The following is a 17780-nucleotide window of genomic DNA, read 5'->3' on the forward strand; positions in this document are numbered from 1 at the left end:
TTTCATTCAAGACACGAGACGGTGAGATTGCAAATCTGTGTGACGTTGACCCCCCCTTTCATCATGCTCTCGCTTAAGCTCGCCAGCCTTGAGGCAGCGAGGTCTTGCACACAGGAACCATCTCTTCGATGGTTTAGCCACGCGGCGGCGTCTTTATTTCATATCCCCAAAGCTCGACCTCCACAAAGTCGCGGCATCTCACATGCGATACCGACCTGCTCAAAATTGTAATTTACCCCCGCCACTAGCCGGCATGTCTGGACGTCGGCGTCCACCGCCCAACTTCACGTTCTTCGCATACTCTGAGACACTTAACGCTCCTTGTCATTGGCCACTCTGGTGCGATATGCGCACTTGTGCAAGGCCGGCTTTACTCGATTTTAGTCTAGGAACGCGCGATTGCCCCGCATCCCAACCACTCCGTTGACACATCCTACTGCTTCCTCGCCAAAATACTCCGTCCGCTTCCTCTGACTTTCCCATTCTATCCCTGTGCCTCGGCGGTCTCTCGTGGATGTCAAGGATTCGCACCAATCATGAAGCCTCGCGACGCTGACTTACCCGTCAATGACAGATGATAGTTTCTTGTCGTGCATGTACCCCAGCTTTGTGCGATTGGCGACGCCCTGAGATGGTCCGCCGTTCCCCATGATCCATTGTCACTTGATAGTGGCCTCCACGAGGCAATCATACCATCTTGGTAAAGTAGCCGGTGCATGAACAATCGTACATACATAGTGAGTCTTGACACGCGAGTCGTCTGTACCCTTTTTGTTCCCTCGTAAGGGTCTTGTATGCAAGACCCAGCGATTAGTCGTGACATGCTCTGCATTCTTACATCGTCCTCTTTGAGTCTCCCATTGTGACAGCTCAACCTGCTCATATCTATGTCTTTTCTTTTCTTTTTCCTGCCCTTCACAACGGCCTACGAGTACGGCTATCCATCATGGTTCCTCCCACGGTCTTTGGTCAGATCGTAGAAAGGACTGCCATTCCTGCTGATGCCCTTCCTGTCAAGGTTGGCACCTACGAGCAGGGAATTTCCGTGCAAGTCACTTGCGGCGTGTTCATGTCGCTATCATGGATCGCGGTGATACTTCGATTCTATACTCGAGGCGTCCTTGTACGCAACATAGGGGCTGATGATATATGGATTTTACTGGCTGTCGTGAGTCATAATTGTGCCGTGACTTCATTCGAACAGTACTGATCACGGATAGATTTTCTTTACGGTCTACAATGTTTCCTGCATTGTTTGCGCAGGTGCCACAATGGGCGATGGCTATCTGCGCATCGGAAATGTCGACGCGGCATTCAACTGGCTTATGGCTGCGGAAAGCTTCTATGTCGTTACAATGTGCGCGCTCAAGGTTTCCGTCTCCATCTTCTTCTTGCGCGTTATGATCAAGCCGTGGCAGAGAAAAATTGTCTACGCGTCTCTACTGCTCGCGACGCTAATCAATATTGCTTACTTCTTCCTCATCGTGTTCCAATGTGGAGTTCCAAGAGGAGGGATGTCATTCCTTATCAAGCAGCTCGCGAAGAAGTGTCTCACGCCTGCACAGTTTCTGGGAGTGTCCTACACGCACGGCGCGATATCCAGCGTGACTGACATAGTGTTCGCACTCCTTCCTTTCACCGTGCTTAGAGAGTCGAAATTGCGCACGCGGGAACGGGCAACGGTCGTCGCGATCTTAGCTCTTGCGGCCATGTAAGTTTGAAGCCACTCCTTGATTTGGAGAATGCAAGTTTATGAAGGAACTAGCGGCGGTGTTGCATCCATGGTTCGACTTAACTACGTATCTCGACTCGCCACCGCTGTGGAAACCTGGTTCGCAGATGCCAACCTCGTAGCCATTTGGTCTGCCATCGAACCGGGGCTAGGTATATGCGCCAGCTCGCTTGCTACTCTGCGGCCACTTTTCCGTGGCATCTTCGGCACGAATTCGTCCTTCAGCAATTCGAGCTTCCACGCCACGCAATACGCGCGCTTTCCATCTCTCAAGTCTGGGTCCACCAGAGTGGAGGAACTTCCTGTGCGCAAGGACGAGTCTAATGAGTCTTTCGAGTTTATTCAGACAGGTTTCGCGAACGCCAGGTTTAGCTTACCCCCTCCACCTCATCAGATCATTCCGAAGGAGCCATGGAGGCCGAGCGCATCGACGGACAGATCAGGCATGACGAGCAGAATAGGAAAGGCCGAAGAACTTCTGGGAGAGGACTTGAGCAATATCATCTCACCGCGATTAGGGAATTCAGTCAGTTGTGAGGGCCCGAGCGATGCGATCAGGGCACATCCACATAGATGCAGCTCAATATGCAAGCTGCATGGGCGCAGACCGACAAAATCGTGAACGGAAGGTCTCAGCTCCTGAGTTGTTGCCAGCGCTTTTTGATATTCGATGCGATATCAGCCCTCAAGCGTAGCCAAGCTTTGTCATTACAGCGGCGCGCACCCATTCATTTGCCAACTTCGAGATGGAACCCAGTGGGGAAGGAGCAGAGCTTTAGGCGTGAATGAGACTGAAGAGGAGAACATCCGCACAAAAAGGATTACGTGGTTGCAGTCCGGTGGATGAGTGTATCGGATGTGATGATGCAAAGCGCGCAACGTGCGTTTGTTTTATCAGTGGAAGTTCCCCCAAAAGCTAGCTTTGAACGGGCGAGAAGAAGGGGAAGATTCTTACCTTGATGACGGTTGCAGCGCGATCAGAATGGTGAGAGCAGGTTTCAGCGCGCAGGCCAAACCCATGTGCGCGTTAAGAATTCAACATACAACATCACTGACTTCAGTGTTTTGAGTCAGCGTATGTTCATTCTCGTTGTCTCTGTCCGTGTGGTAAAGAGACAAGGTTTAGTTGAGTTGATAATTATGGAGGCCAGTTGCACAACGTGACTACCTCGCACTTCTTTGTTCCGATCTTGTACAGATTACCCAAATATGCTAATAAAGACATTAAGAATCTGGCCTTAACCAGCCTTTGGTATTGCGGGCTTCCGCTCTGCACAACGGGGTATCATACTTCGTTCCGTATCATGTTCATGAAAGTTCCACTCTACGCGCACACATGTCATCCTCAGCCTCTGGCCCGTCCTCTGAGTCCCCTTCCAATCCCAGTCCCGCCTCTCGATGACGAGCTGCTTGCCGCACTGCCTTTCGTCATTCCAGCCCTCTGCTGGCCATATCCTGAGCTCGACACGCTGCTCGCTGCCCTGCCCACGCCCCTGCCCCTGCCCCGCGCGCCTCTCGCGGCTTTTGCAGCATCCTCCTGTCGTTTCCTTTCGTCTTCCTCTGCTTTGCGCGCTGCCGCCTCGCGACGTTGTTGCTCTTCAATCTGCCGTCTTTGGGCCTCGCGTACTCTGCGCTCTTCCTCCGCTTCAAGCTCGGTGATATCATGGGTTGCGCCTTGCCACGCAGGGTTGAGAATTAGCCGCTGGTTGTGCTCTGTTTGAGATAGGATGCGCGTCCATGTCTGGAGCAGGGTGGTGGCTGAGTTGACTGTTCGGGAGACGGTCTTCCATTAATCAGTACTGTATTCTTCCCCTTGCTATGCATAAGGGATATGTCCGTAAACTACTGACCTCCATGTTGTTCTTGGCTTTCTCGAGGCTCTCCACCACACCCTCAATCACTTGATTAATCTTTCGAACATTCTCAAGCTCTTGCTGCAGCGCTGCATCACGTGCTTCTTCAGTGCCATATGGAGATTCTCCTGATCGTGCCCTCGACCGCGACTGAGGGTCTTCTGATTTGCCAATTGTTCCCGCGTCTACTGTCTTGGACAAAGCCGGAGAGTCAAACAGCCGGTCCTCGTCGTCAGACCAGTGTATAATGTCCTCGTCGTATTTTGACATCCCGTTCTTGTAGCAAGCTATTCGCGAGGATGACAATGGAACAGGTCGAGGCTGGACGACTCTTTGTGAAAAGAACTCAAAATGCAATGGGCGCATGGTATTAAATTGGACTTCGATCGCGTGTTTGGGCCGCGACGAGGCATCCTCATTGTTCAGGCCTCATTTGTCAGGCCATCAAAGCGGAAAGCCCAGCCCTGGAAACGAAATGACGGAGGCTGGAGCTTGAGCAAGCCAAAGTCGATCCAACTAGCCATAAGCTAGCCTCCAGGCGTCACAGTTCGCATCTCCCTTTCTTCGCATTCAAACTACTCATGAACCTGCTGTCCATTGTTTTCTCAACGTGAGACCTAACAAACTTGTGTTTTTCATCTCGAATTTTGGATGGGTGCTGGTCAAAACCGTACGCGACGTCTTTTGTTGACAGTTTCAGAGGTGACCCTTGGAAGCGCTGTACAACGCATCACAATCTACCTCAGTTGCAAGTCACTTCAGAACCTCTGAAAAGCAGCGCATTCACAACGTAGCCCTCTACCAAGCCCACCGGTACACTGCAATGGCTTCCACGCCGCCACCTCCGCGGCGTATTCACACTCCACCAACACCGCTCCATGGTCCAAAATTCGACAATTATGAACCATACTCCCCTAGGAGATCGAGCCGAGTGGCCGCGCAGCAAAATAAAGGAACCCCGAGCCCGCGGATCAGCTCATCACCTTTGAAGAATTCGGCCTCTACCCCTCCGTCCACCACTCGGAGCGGTCGCACGCGCGCCTCGAATCAGACATTTTCGCCCCCTTCATCGCCTACCTCTCCTTCGAGGCGCGTGCTAGTTATTAGTCCAAAAGACTCGTCAAGGCGCGGACGGTCCGCCAAACAGTCTCGTAGCTCGCCACTTCCTGCTTCAGACTCTGATACAGATATCCTACCCGAGAAGGAGACACACAGACGTACTAGCAGCAAGGACACCTTCGGCATGCTGAACACTCCGTCAAAGACACCTTCACGCAGGCACAAAGAAACTAACCTCAATGGCACAGCGCGACTTCTTTTCGGCGACAATGAGGGCACACTGGCCCCCACGCCGAGGAAGCTTCGCAACAAGTCGAGATTGGATCCCTTCTCGATCTTGGAGGATGACGATGTAAGGCCCGAGCCGAGCAGCATCGAGATCTACACGGATACGAAGGAGCGAGTGCCAAAGATGGATGACGATGACAGCAATCCTTTCTTGACTAAGAATGCGGCAAAACCAAGCGCAAGGTCGAGGGCAAAGAAGAAGAGCGCACGGGACACGCAAATAGAAGAAGCAACAAAAAATGACGAGGGTGTGGTTTATGTCTTGTGAGTATAGCCATCCAACCATAACCAAAGATTATCAATGCTAACCCGTGCTTGAAGTCGTGGCAAAAAAATCTTCCGCAAATTCGACGAGCCTGTCGCCAAGGACAACGCCGCGCATGCTAGCGACATTTCAGACGACAATCTCAGCGACATGGACATCCGCCGCAAAGCTGGCCCTGCGGCCTCGAGGCCTTTCCTTCGTTCGTCAATCAAACCGCGTTTGCTCTTTCCAAACGAGGAGCAGCGCCGTGAACGTGAGGAAAAGGCTACAGAGGCCGATGAGGAAGCTCTGACAGACATTGAGATGCCGCAGCCGTCATCGTCACTCAAGGAGTTGTCCACGCCCACGAAAGTACATTTTGACGCTGGTGAAGGTGGTGGTCATATTGCCACCCCGCCGACAACCGCAAGGGCGAAGAGGGTTAAAGCCATCCCAGACGAGCAATTGAAGGGTGAGCTAGTGGATGCGCTTGCAGAGGAGCAGGTGAAGAAAAAGAAGAGGAGCGCTTTTGATGCGTTTCCGCGACGAAAGGTGGGCAGTGCAGCAAGCACCAAAGGAACAAAGAGAGAAGGTTCTCCGGTAGGCGCCGATCAGGCTGCTAAGCGTACACGCAGCGCCATATCTTCTTGATCCTAACATTCTCTTATAATCATCAGAGATGACAAATTGGTCCATGTTGGGATGTGGCGCTATCCTGTGAGACTAGACTCGCTGGCCACGTCCATGCATCTTTCCTTTTTCTTTTCACATTCTGGGCAGGGACATGATGATGACGAAAAACACTGGAAACCCCCAAAGCAGGATAATGAGCGTGGGATTTGGGAATTGGAGTATGGCTTAGCATGAGGCTGAATAGGTAACTAATCAGGGTAATAATCCAGGGCCGTCTATGACGATGTTTTGCTTTGAGGCAGCTACTGTGCTTGACGGCGTTGATTTAACTGTGGACAATCGGCCGAAAGAGAGCTGAAGCCACGAAACCGTCAGAATATTGGGGTAATCGTCCCACCACAAATGAGATCGACGCAATCGACATGCTTTGTGTTCTTTTCACCTTGTCTGCGGCGAGTCGTAGCTCGTCTAGATGGTCTCGTCATGCTTGAGATTCACGACTCTCCCATGACTTTGGTGCGAATCATGATCGTGGACAATGCCAGCTGTGCCATTCTCGTCGACGCAGCGCAGCAGTCTCCTGGGCGCCCCACTGGCGTTGAATGTTGCTGTGCAACAAAGCTATGCGCACGTACAACGTTGCCGATGCACCAGTTCAGGAGTTCGGAGCGGGCCAGACTCGCTCACGAGGGCCGCGTCTCCAGTGCGGAAGCACATTTCCAAGGCCTGGCCGGGACTCATCGTTCGTAGCGGTACCGACAGAACAAAACTGATGGACGGGCTCAGCTAAACTGGTTCGACGTCACGGCGAATCAGAATGAGAGAATCGAGGAGGCAGCGCAAAGCCGGCGCTCACGTGCTCCAGGGCCCATGACCAAAGTGGCAAAGCCCGACATTTTCTTTCCTTTTCCCGCAAAATTTCTTACGGAGCCGCCGCAACTTCTTCGCCTTCATCTTCTTTCCCTTCCATCACAACATCCACCTCGCTCTTGTTCACCTCTCATCTCGCACCTTTTCTCCCCTCCGTCCGTCTTCCTTTCATCCAGCTGTGATACGTGACACACAGCGTCTGTTCCTGTCGCAGAAGGCTGACGGTTTCTCTTTCGCGTCTTCTTGCCGAGACGCTCTTTGATCCCAGGACTCCTCCGACCGGGAAAAAACTTTCTTCATGACGATGTCGTACGGCGGCGGCTACGGCGGCGGAAGCCGTGATCGTGGCTACGGAAACACTGCAAGTTATGGCAACGGGTAAGTTTGTTTTACTCAAGAAGGCGTCGTCGCTTTGATGAAGTGGCTTTTGTTTTGCACTGCCGATTGTTTCGTTGGTCGCCACGTCTGCGACTCGACTTTCGCGTGACCGTGACGACAATCAGCCTAACTGCGTTCATTCAACACAACACCTCGAGGACGACTGCAGAAAGATGAACTTGTAATGGGCAACACCGCTGACTTGTTACCTCGCGAAGATACTCCAATGGATACAGTCACGGTAACGGATACTCGTACGGCGGATCGTACAACAATAACAACAACTACGGCGGCGATAAGATGTCGTCTCTAGGCTCTGGCCTAAAGCAACAGAATTGGGACTTGAGTCAGCTTCCAAAGTTCGAGAAGTCTTTTTACAAAGAAGACCCAGCAGTGGCTGCACGCTCAGAAGAGGAGGTTGCGAAATTCCGACGTGAGAACCAGATCACGGTCTCAGGTCGCGATGTGCCAAAGCCTGTGACTACATTCGATGAAGCTGGCTTTCCAGCTTATGTCATGAGTGAGGTCAAGGCCCAAGGTTTCGCTAAACCCACACCCATCCAGGCGCAGGGATGGCCTATGGCCCTTTCAGGTCGCGATGTCGTTGGCATTGCGGAAACCGGCTCCGGCAAAACGTTGACGTACTGTCTTCCCTCCATCGTACACATCAACGCTCAGCCCCTTCTCGCTCCCGGTGATGGCCCGATCGTTCTAATCCTCGCCCCGACTCGTGAACTTGCCGTGCAGATCAAGCAAGAGATTGACAAGTTCGGTCGCTCCTCCCGCATCCGGAACACCTGCGTCTACGGTGGTGTTCCCAAGGGTCAACAGATTCGCGATCTCCAGCGTGGTGTAGAAGTGTGCATTGCCACTCCAGGTCGTCTGATCGATATGCTGGAGTCTGGTAAGACTAACCTTCGCCGCGTGACATACCTTGTTCTTGACGAGGCCGATCGTATGCTTGATATGGGGTTCGAACCACAGATTCGTAAGATCATCGGACAAATTCGCCCAGACCGACAGACATGCATGTGGTCTGCTACTTGGCCCAAGGAAGTCCGCCAGCTTGCAGCTGATTTCCAGACCGATTTCATTCAAGTCAACATTGGCTCTTTGGATCTCTCAGCCAACCATCGTATCACCCAAATCGTTGAGGTTGTATCCGAAATGGAGAAACGTGACCGTATGATCAAGCATCTTGAGAAGATCATGGAAAATCGTGAAAACAAGGTTCTCATTTTCACTGGTACTAAGCGCGTGGCTGACGATATCACACGCTTCCTCCGCCAGGATGGATGGCCTGCACTCTGTAAGCCATTTTCATGTCCATTTTTTTGATGAATAACACTAACGCAGAACAGCAATTCACGGCGACAAACAGCAAAACGAGCGTGATTGGGTTCTCAACGAATTTAAGACCGGCAAAAGCCCTATTATGGTTGCCACCGACGTGGCATCCCGTGGCATTGGTATGATTGCAGACTCCTTGCGCGACTTCCTTTCTTTCCGCTCCCTCTTCGTCTTGTTTAAGCTCCTTTCTTTTTCATTGTTCTGCGTGATCCGCTTTATGCTCTGCTCTATTTTGCTCGTGCGCTCAACGTGCTGTCACTACTATAACCTCGTCCAGGGCTTGCAAACATCGGCCGATTCTCCGGCACTCCTCGGATGCTCGCAGACGGAATATGTCTACTTGAAATGCCTGCAGTTCATGACTCCAAATATGTGCTAGTGGGGTTGGTGGGCGGGCGTAGCATATCTTAACCTGCGTACAGTAGATTGAACTACGATGTCTGGTACAGGTCTTTTAACACAGATCATAACCGATGGGCATTCTGAGGGCGGAGGATCAATCACAGCCCTTCTAAGTTTTCTGGACGACGTGATGGATATCAATTATGGTGTTGCGCACCGAGTGACCACAGATGCATCATGATGCTTCCGGATCACGCGATATTCTTATATCGCGTCGCGCTCTTATACTTCCATTTGAAGATGCTAACTTGATTTTTTTTTAAAGATGTCAAGAATATTACTCACGTGCTGAACTATGACTACCCGAACAACTCGGAAGACTATGTTCACCGTATTGGCCGTACAGGTCGCGCCGGTGCCAAAGGCACCGCTATCACTCTGTTTACAACGGAGAGTAAGTTCACTCGGTACCACCATGTTATCGCTGTTCTCTCTCTAACGCAATGCACAGACTCTAAGCAGGCTCGTGATCTTGTCAATATTCTCCGCGAATCCAAACAAGAGATCGATCCACGCCTTGCAGAAATGGCTCGCTACGGTGGTGGTGGAGGTGGCCACCGCTCGTGGGGTGGCCGTGGCGGTCGTGGCGGCCGTGGCGGTGGTACGTAGCTCAATTTTAATCTTTCGCAAGTGGTTCATTCCACTAACATCTCGAATAGGCTACTCTGGAGGTAACGCTGCACCGATCCGGAACTCCCGGTGGTGAAGCCTTTTCGTGGGAGGCGTTGCATGCTTATCTTGCTCCTCTGCTCTAGGACACCAAGAAGCTGTATATCCCACACAGGCGATTGTAGCACACTCAGTATCAGCCTTCCAGTCCTCGAGTCGAACGGATACTCGATTACACTCGGGCCAGCAAACCGGGAGCTTCTGCCGTGGCAGTTGGCCATGTGATACCAATTAGACCTTTTGTGTTGTTGCATAGTCATTATCACATTTACAGACGAGGCGTTTTGTTTTTTCGGGCGTTGGAACTTGCTCATCGAGTTAAGAATAGACTGAGAATTGATAGGGGCATGGACTAGGTTTTCTATTTTGCATTCGCCTCCCCTACCTTTCGATGCAGGGGCGGGTGGACTTGGGCTGCTGCCTTGAATTCGTGGCATTTAAGCTGCCACGCTCACAATGGTATTCTCGAATGATCGCAGCTGATTCTTTTCAAAAGTAAGGTTTGCATCATGCACATAGACCAGCAATTTAGGAAGGCAGACACAGTCTATCAGCCTTTTCTCCCAGAAGGGGGGTTGTTGTATATTCGTTTATGTTCTTCATCAAAATCAAAAAGTCACTACGAATGTTTTTCCGACATTTCTCATTCCGCACCAGAAACGTTGAGGATCCGGCTTATGGTCACGAAGATTTCTATTGAAATGGGGATTTAAATGGACCTTCGTACCACGCAATCTCTTTGCGACTCAGCAATTCGAGATGAATAAGAGCTGATTGGGTTTGCTGCTCCCATTCCAACATCAATTGAGCCATGAATAATGAAGGCGTATTGTGCATGGTAGCCTCCACTTCGCATTGCCTTCGTGTCTTGAGCAAATACTTGCAAGACTGCTGCTTTCTTTCCATGACGTTTAGGAGCAACCCCAAAGCTTCGTCTTTTGTTGCTTTGTTCTATATAGTTTCTCTCTGTCACTGTCCCGTCTTTTGCTCTGACGTGTGCTCGGGCTGCGAAGCAGACAAACATCGCTACCCTACTAAGCCATACACATGTCGACAAATCGTGTCCTTTGAAAGGTCATCCGGTTCACCAACACGCTGGGCTTGAAAGCCTGCACGGCATCCGTATTGACGCGGTCTGGCTACGACACGCCGAAAGACCTAACAGGGTTTCGACTGGCGACGTCCTTTCTGATCGTGAAAGAGTCCAGCGACTCAGTTCAACTCCCCCCTTTCTCAACCATCGGGTCGTGATGACAAACGTGCTCACCCCGACCAATTGAGCAACGCTGGGCCGGTGAAGTGACTCGCTCTCGTTTCTTTTCACCATCGAGTCGTCGGTTCACATGTCAGCTAAGGACAGTCTTCTTTTCCACTCTCCGCGGCCGACGTGGACGATTGTCTCTCAGATAAACAAGCCCCTCTCCCCACAACTAGAGCGATCTGCGCTTCCATTACCCAATGGCCCCCCTTGCCGACGACGCTTCGAATGTGGAAATGGCCGGCATATTCAAGGCGACCAAGATTGCAAGGGTGTTAATGTAAATGATGAAGACGGGGCCGCAAACCCACCCACCCAAGATAAAGGCGGTTAACGAAGAGACCTCATTTGGGAGACCCGAGCACCTTGCATGTTCCTCTGATCATTCGGTACTTCGCCGCCATTCACATACTTCTTTTTCATGCTACCTATCCTGGTTCACGAGACTGGCGGTGACGGCGCCTTCGAGTCCGCGGACGGCTTTCGCGGCATTCTGCGGTCGAAGCACTGGTATCGGGACGCAAAGATAGATCCCCTTTTTTTGCCCCTCCCGGATCTCGTTTGATGGCTGATGGTGAGCTGCGGAGAGAGGGCGTTCATGGGGCACAGATGAGGCGTGGGGAGGGGAAAAAGAAACATAAGCGGTGATATCCGAAAGAAAAAAAAAATGGAATACCACTTTTTGAGATACACCACTTCACAGTTTGACGGAGTTGTACGGGCATGAGCTGGAACCCATGACCTGCGTTCTCTCAGCAAAGATATGCAGTCGACGACGGAGTCTGCTGAGATGTTCTCCGAACAAAGCGCGTGTCAGTCATTTGACCTTCTCCGCTGCGATTTCCGAGTCTCGAATCCGGCGGAGGCTCCTCCGTAGGAGACACGACAAAGAGCAGTCTGCGTTCAGCTCGTTGTCAATTCGGTATTCACCGCAGAGAGCCTCTTATTTTTTTTTTTAAGTCATCACGCCTACAAAGCCGGGGTGCATGCTGCTCAAAAGACAGCCCCACATTCGAAGCAGGTCGTCAAAAAGGCGACCTCTCCGGCGTGAGGGTCTGTCTTCTTTGTGTGAAGGCCGAGCCAGACAGCACAAAAGTCGCTTGCGACGTATCGGACGCTAGAAACACGAACTCTCCGAAGAGAATGGCTTCCATTCCGGAGGGGTACAGTTCTAGACGCGCTTCCGCGCCAGGCAATTGCAAGTCGATATGTTCGGGAGCGTGGAGGCTTGTGTGTTGGGTCCCATCTCTACCGGCACTCTGAAAACTCAAGAGCCGAGACTCCTTGGGTGACAGCCGTGACGGACTGTGAGCTTCTTTCTTGTCGGGACCAACCTTTTTCCACTCTCTTCTGGTTGCCCCGCGACGGTGCTTAACCGAAGCCGACTGCCCATCGGCGGCTGTCAAACTTCCGGTGATTGGACGAAACTCGTTCCCGTCCAGAAAAAAATGCGGGAACTGGTAACGGGAGATGTCATCATACATTGCAGCCGTAGCCGTGTATTCAATGCATGCCCGCATATTGTGCTCTATCACAGCACTTATCGATTGTTCGCCGGTAGGCGACGGTGGTTGCCATTTCCCAGCTCTCGCACGTCGGCCCGAGACTGATCAAAGGTTGGGGAGGGGAGCGACAAGGGAAAACGGTGGATGGTCGCCGAATTTCAAAGTTCGGCGCTACGAGATCGATCTGCCCGCCCAATGAGCTGGTTCTCGAATCTTTTCTCCTGCGTTAGAGGTACCAGAGGAACCTGACACTGCGCGAAGAGGCGCCATCTGGTGGGCTAGTCGTCCATGGTACTGCGACGACCGGTCTTTTCGGTCAAGATCTTGGGACTGGATTCCATGTGCTAGTTCTAGATCTTAGCAGCCGTCTTTGCGTAGGGGGAGCTGGGTTGCCCAAGTCAGGTCGGTGGGAACGTGTTAAAATGCAGCCGACTAGGAATAATTTCGCGAAGCAGACCCATGCATTCGGAGCGATTGACGCTACCTCGAACCATGCATCTTAGCACTAAACCTCACACCTGTGCGAGGGGTGACTCCCATGCTGCTTTCTTTCTCGCCCTTGCTTTTTCGCTAGCGTGCAAAGGTACGAGCAACTGGCGGCTACACTAATTTTGACGTAAACATCCAAAAACTGGATTTGCGGGCGAAAGCGAGTAGTGTCAGCCTAGAAAACATCCCCAGTTCTTAACATCGGGCATCACCGGCTCGACGACGGCGCTGAACTTTGTTTGAACGTTACATCTGCATCATCGGTGACGAGAGACGAGACACTCTCCCTGCTGAATAAGGACTTACGGCAAGCTTCGCCATCCACTCGTATGAAGCCAACAGCCTTGCCGTAGTTTCGATTTGAACACAAAGCTTTTCACATAGATCAGGTCCAAATTCCAGTTCGGCGTGTTTGGCATGTTACACAGGAACTTTGTACCGCTGCCGAAGTCGTCTATATCTGGTCCGGACGATTCAAGATATCGCGGACTGCTCTCCGCACAGGCGGAACTGCTCTCCGCGGACTGCCAATGGCGATCGGGTATTCGCCGGATGGCAGGACCTTGGATGCAGCAGCAATCATGAGGTAGTTTGCCTCATCTGGCAGGTGAACGAGCGCGAAGGAAAGCAGAAACGACGTCGGGTTTACCGACTTTGATGCTCTCAGAGACGGTCTGCTGGAAACGAGAGGTTGGAAGGAGGAGGGGGGGTGTTGGTTGAAAGGGAGGGTGGACCTGCACGTATGATGCATGCAACATGGAAATGGGCGTGCGTGGCCATGCATGCAATTTTTTTTGGGCGAAATAAACAACGGGAGATAAAGATCGGGAAAGTATTGCCTTTGTTTCGACGCGCCGCAAAGGAGGAAAAAAAAAGGAAAAAAAAACCTCATACGACTGGGAAAGGCAGCATCATCTGTTCGCCCTTTCGAGCCACGATTGCCCACGTTTTGGGCCTCGCTTCAGCATCGTAAAGAGGACGCTGGAATGAGATAATGCGCCGAAGCCACGCGCATCTGCGGTCAAATTGGACCCATATCTCTTACAGAGCGAAATGATAATTGTGGCCGTGATGTACGCACGTTTTTTCTGGCTGGGGAAGTTGAACACGCCTGAGCGGATGGCTGCTACCGCGAAAGGATGCACAGTCGACCTGGTCCATTCGGCGGGCATCCAAAAGTGGGCCAGATACGATCTCCACAACATCCACCGTAATGATGTGCCAGCGAGCTGGGCAAAGCACAGAAGTAACAATTCCGTCATGATTGATTCAAGCACTGTTGCGCATAAGAAAACGTTTGTTGGGCGGGGGGTGAGTAGAGCGCTCCGATTCGAGGCGTGGGTTTGCGTCGAGTCATGTTACCGCAACAAATGTCGACGAAGCTGAAGTCCTGTACGGAGGGTGGCTTGCTTGCAATGCACGAACAAAGAGCATTTTCAAATGTTGCTATCGAGCAGTCGTTGCACGTTACCCTCCGTGTCCTGACGCAGCCTCCCAGTCGCTTCCTGTAACGACAATGAATCAGCTCCGCGCTGGGAGGTGAGGCCAAGTTGGTCCCAAGGGAGCCCGAGAGAGAGTGGGCTCGCTCTGGCTGGGCAATACGCTCAGTCGACGCTCTCATTCTACAATGTCACTTTGCGTAGTCACGAACGGTATCAGAACGTCACGCATCTCTGAGCTCTGCCGGATGGGGTTTGCTGGGATGCTGGCAACGCGGACGCTGATTTGCTCACGGCCGGGGCTGGTCGGCCAGATTTTCTCAGGGGAGTGACCCAAGCCACGGAGCAGCCTGTGGGATCCACTCGCGCGCGGGGCTTGGCACGAGGCAAAGGCCCCGTTCGCTCCTTATCCACAATATGGGGCCAGATGAGACGGCTGAAAGAAAGTTTGCGTGATTCAGATGGATCTTACGGCCTGGTGGTGAGAACAGCGGCGGTTCCCCCGTCATTTCGGACAGCAGATCGCTCGTTCGCTTGGTTGCTTCGAGAAGCCTGCAGCCAGCGGCCCTTTTTTTTTTTTATTTTTGGGACAGCAAATCACATGAGACTCGTCAGCTCGCCCATGCGTGCGGATGGAGCGTGCGAAGTGATGAGAGCAAACCATGTCGATTCGGAGTAGCGATTGGCATTCTCTTCACCATTGCCGGGCGCGATCCGGTACTCCGCGAAAAGCTACTAGATCCGAGACAAAGAACGAACAATAGCACGCGAAGATGGAATTAATTCTTTGGTTAATTTCGGATATCATCATCGATCACAATACTCGGATATAAGAAAGGCTAACCTGATGGTGTTCCGCCCAAAACATGCGGAGCGGGTTGCCCTGAATCATTGCAAATCGCTGCTCTGGTCCAAGCTTATGCAGCGATTCTTGCTGTATGGCTGCCGCGGTCTCTTGTGCGTCGGATGCCGTCCTTTTCTGGCCTTCGTCGGTACTTTCGGAAGGTGAATGTAACAGGGCCGTGGGTTGACTGCAAGGTTTCCTAGCAAGAGGTGATGCGGGACACGCGCCTCGTCGTTCCTCGTCACGAAGGACGAGAGAGAGGGCAACTGGAGGGGGATGAAGAAAAATGGCAGGCGAAAGGCCACCTCGATTGAGGCCATCGTCCGCTCGCAACACTGATAGAAAGGAACGGAAAGCAAGATCTGGTTCACACCATCTTTTGTCGGGATCGTGAGTGGATGGACGATGCATATGCAGCGCTGGGAAGGCTCCAGGAATCTGCAGACCTGGACGGGGCTGGTTCTCTCCAATCATGGCCGATCGTGCGAGGCAGCAGCAAATGGGCCCCGCTTTGTGCGGTAAGGGTGGTCAAACACACACCCCAGCCGTATTTTCCTGAGATGCTCTGCGCGTAGGCGACGAAGAGGAGTTATTTTTCCCGAGAGCCCCTCTTGCCGCGCAGCGGACGCCGCGTGAGCGAGAGTGGGTTTTTGTTCTTCCTTTTTTTGCTTGGGCCTTGCCCTCACCGCGTCAGGGTTTGGGCGAGCGACTTGTACGGCGCGGCACTGCTGCTCGCAGATGACGGGCCAGTTTTCCATTTGACCGACGTCGGGGAGATTGGCACAGGCTGGTAGGCGTCTTTGTTCCCAGGATCGACGCGATGTTGGGAACGGGCACGAGTGTGGAGGATGGGCTGTGCATCGCCGTTGGCCACATCATCCTTCGCCCAAGTGAGGGTTGCCAGCGCAAGGTGTTGCTGCGTTTTGGTGTTTGGGACGGATTCAAACAAAATATGACGAGCACACATGTGATTCACGGAGACGCTTCCAAGAAGTGGCTGCGATTTGACGGCCAAGGGAGATGGTGAACCAGCGAATTCGAAGGGTGTTCAGGGCATCTGTGGGGAGAACGCAGGGTGGCTTTCCGACGCTGTCTGGCTGCTAAAGTCGGTGAGCATCGTGCACACGAGAGGAGAGAGGGTTTGCGCGTCGGAGAAAGAGTAAGAGAGAGAGGAAGAGAGAGAGAGAGAGTAGATAGAGATGCGCGTTGGCGGATGCAAGACTGAGCGAAGGGAGAGGCGAGGCATTGCAGACGCGTAGGCTGAGCGATGCTCTCGCGCGCTGGCATTGAGCTTCAGCGTGGACGTGCGCGATGGCAAGACGAAGGTGGTGAACTGGGCGTGGGGAGACGAGGCGTGGGCATCGATCCCACTGCCACGGTGCCACGGCATCGAGCGCACGTCGACGGCGAGGAGAGAGAAGCGGTTGGCGGAGGTGAGTGGTGGGCGTGCATCGCGCCGCTGTCAGCTCTCTGGCCGGCTCACGCAGGCGTGCTGCTCGGTCAGCAGCAGCACATCCGGACTCTCGCGCTCTCTGCAACGCACACTCTTGCAACGTCGTCTTCGGCATCGTCTTCTTCCCCGTCGCCATCGCCGCTTCGCATCGCGTCGCATCGCAGCTTCGCCCCCCTCGCCGCCGACTGTGGCCACGCGTGGGCGAGATCCTCAATCCCTTGACCAGCAGTCGGCCCACCGGCTGATTTGGGTTTTCTCCGCACTCCGGCGCAGCGTCGACGCCCTCTGGACGCGTAACAACCAAGCGTGCTGTCGTTGTTGTCTGCGAGCCCCCAGAGCAAGCATCGCCCGACGTTGCCAGACGGGCATCTTTTAGTGCCATCTCATGCACAGCTAAGTCGAGCCTCAATCATACTAGACCTTACCCCAGAGATTCGCAACGAAAAGTCGACCGCTAGTCCACCACGCTTACTGAAGCTGGTTAAGCTCCAGCAACCGCGACCATCACCGACGAGCAAACACGCACACGACAAACCGCTGCTGTCGCTCATCCGGGCCCCAGCAGCGCTGCGACACCCGTCCCAACTCGCTGCTCACGACCGGCGCGTGGTGCTTGTTGCGCTGTTCGTGGTGGTGTTTTTTCCCTGCGTAGAGGTGCAGGCAGTGACACGCCCGAGCGAACGTTCTGCTCCCCCACTACGGCCTCGACGGCGACCTCGAAGGCCATTTTGCAACACCATCGCCGCAGTCATCACCGTCGCGACCAGGCCTGACCTGACGCGTCGGCAGATTGCGGGTGAAGACGAGCCCACCCTCTCTTCGTGTCTCTCTGTTTTCTTTCTTTGCCGTTCTTTTCTTTTTCCCCCCCCCTTCTCTCTCCTCCAACCCCCCTCCTCCACCCCCCTTCGCTTTCCTGGTGGCCCTCCACCTTTCCAGGGAAAAAAACCCCCCCGTCATTACAGAATCATTCCACCAAACGGCAGGCCTTCAATCTGCGTGCCAACCCTCTGCACAACATCTTTGGCTACCGTCGATAAGGTTCACACCGTCTTGGCCACTGGCGCGTGCTAGCAACACGTGCCGTTCTCGAACCTCTAAAGCACAGCTTGCGCAACGTGCTCTTCGCCCTTTCTCTCCTCCCAAAGCTTGGTCAACGAGCCTAGCTGAGGCACCATCCACATCATCTCCGCCGCACGTCGTCCCATCCCATCGGCTCTTTACTCCGCTTTCCCAAGAAAAAAACCTCGTCGCGAAACCCTTCTCGTTCGAGCGCTGCGACCAACCTTCCCGCGCACGCTGCTGAGCGAAAAGCGT

The 17780-nt window shown here is 53.1% G+C and overlaps 5 protein-coding genes across 6 annotated transcripts; 3 read left to right on the plus strand and 2 right to left on the minus strand.

Moving 5' to 3' along the window:
- The first annotated feature begins 786 nt into the window (after positions 1-786).
- On the plus strand, positions 787-2974 carry PV09_01088 (uncharacterized protein). Its single transcript, XM_016353929.1, has 3 exons — positions 787-1168; positions 1221-1711; positions 1766-2974. The coding sequence occupies exons 1-3, from the start codon at positions 947-949 to the stop codon at positions 2352-2354; spliced, it is 1302 nt and encodes a 433-aa protein (XP_016218024.1). The 5' UTR covers positions 787-946; the 3' UTR covers positions 2355-2974.
- PV09_01089 (uncharacterized protein) lies at positions 2838-3962 on the minus strand. The gene is made up of 2 exons (XM_016353930.1): positions 3583-3962; positions 2838-3515 (listed from the first exon to the last, which is right to left on the minus strand). Exons 1-2 carry the CDS (start codon positions 3949-3951, stop codon positions 3078-3080), a joined length of 807 nt encoding a protein of 268 aa, XP_016218025.1. The 5' UTR covers positions 3952-3962; the 3' UTR covers positions 2838-3077.
- A 109-nt stretch (positions 3963-4071) lies between these two features.
- Positions 4072-6204, plus strand: PV09_01090 (uncharacterized protein). Its single transcript, XM_016353931.1, has 2 exons — positions 4072-5196; positions 5254-6204. The coding sequence occupies exons 1-2, from the start codon at positions 4409-4411 to the stop codon at positions 5825-5827; spliced, it is 1362 nt and encodes a 453-aa protein (XP_016218026.1). The 5' UTR covers positions 4072-4408; the 3' UTR covers positions 5828-6204.
- A 531-nt stretch (positions 6205-6735) lies between these two features.
- PV09_01091 lies at positions 6736-10117 on the plus strand. 2 transcript variants are annotated; one of them, XM_016353932.1, is made up of 6 exons: positions 6736-7057; positions 7276-8366; positions 8419-8526; positions 9075-9203; positions 9261-9410; positions 9469-10117. In XM_016353932.1, exons 1-6 carry the CDS (start codon positions 6978-6980, stop codon positions 9513-9515), a joined length of 1605 nt encoding a protein of 534 aa, XP_016218027.1. In that variant the 5' UTR covers positions 6736-6977; the 3' UTR covers positions 9516-10117. The 2 variants fall into 2 exon arrangements, with proteins under 2 accessions (XP_016218027.1, XP_016218028.1); XM_016353933.1 differs by having other exon boundaries at positions 8419-9203.
- Positions 10097-11584, minus strand: PV09_01092 (uncharacterized protein). Its single transcript, XM_016353934.1, has one exon. It carries the CDS (start codon positions 10500-10502, stop codon positions 10188-10190), a length of 315 nt encoding a protein of 104 aa, XP_016218029.1. The 5' UTR covers positions 10503-11584; the 3' UTR covers positions 10097-10187.
- Positions 11585-17780: the final 6196 nt, after the last annotated feature.

This window comes from Verruconis gallopava, assembly GCF_000836295.1.
Source record: "Verruconis gallopava strain CBS 43764 unplaced genomic scaffold supercont1.3, whole genome shotgun sequence".
In the NCBI taxonomy this organism is placed as follows: domain Eukaryota; kingdom Fungi; phylum Ascomycota; class Dothideomycetes; order Venturiales; family Sympoventuriaceae; genus Verruconis; species Verruconis gallopava.

What these genes read in the sequence shown, in the direction of transcription:
- PV09_01088 (XM_016353929.1), top strand. Translation starts at nt 947, where the DNA reads ATGGTTCCTCCCACGGTCTTTGGTCAGATCGTAGAAAGGACTGCCATT. An exon ending in TATGGATTTTACTGGCTGTC is followed by an intron (nt 1,169 to 1,220) that starts GTGAGTCATAAT and finishes GATCACGGATAG; the next exon opens with ATTTTCTTTACGGTCTACAA. An exon ending in ATCTTAGCTCTTGCGGCCAT is followed by an intron (nt 1,712 to 1,765) that starts GTAAGTTTGAAG and finishes TGAAGGAACTAG; the next exon opens with CGGCGGTGTTGCATCCATGG.
- PV09_01089 (XM_016353930.1), bottom strand. Translation starts at nt 3,951, where the DNA reads ATGCGCCCATTGCATTTTGAGTTCTTTTCACAAAGAGTCGTCCAGCCT. An exon ending in AAGCCAAGAACAACATGGAG is followed by an intron (nt 3,516 to 3,582) that starts GTCAGTAGTTTA and finishes GATTAATGGAAG; the next exon opens with ACCGTCTCCCGAACAGTCAA.
- PV09_01090 (XM_016353931.1), top strand. Translation starts at nt 4,409, where the DNA reads ATGGCTTCCACGCCGCCACCTCCGCGGCGTATTCACACTCCACCAACA. An exon ending in GAGGGTGTGGTTTATGTCTT is followed by an intron (nt 5,197 to 5,253) that starts GTGAGTATAGCC and finishes CCGTGCTTGAAG; the next exon opens with TCGTGGCAAAAAAATCTTCC.
- PV09_01091 (XM_016353932.1), top strand. Translation starts at nt 6,978, where the DNA reads ATGACGATGTCGTACGGCGGCGGCTACGGCGGCGGAAGCCGTGATCGT. An exon ending in CGTGGCATCCCGTGGCATTG is followed by an intron (nt 8,527 to 9,074) that starts GTATGATTGCAG and finishes TTTTTTTTAAAG; the next exon opens with ATGTCAAGAATATTACTCAC. An exon ending in TCGTGGCGGCCGTGGCGGTG is followed by an intron (nt 9,411 to 9,468) that starts GTACGTAGCTCA and finishes CATCTCGAATAG; the next exon opens with GCTACTCTGGAGGTAACGCT.
- PV09_01092 (XM_016353934.1), bottom strand. Translation starts at nt 10,502, where the DNA reads ATGTTTGTCTGCTTCGCAGCCCGAGCACACGTCAGAGCAAAAGACGGG.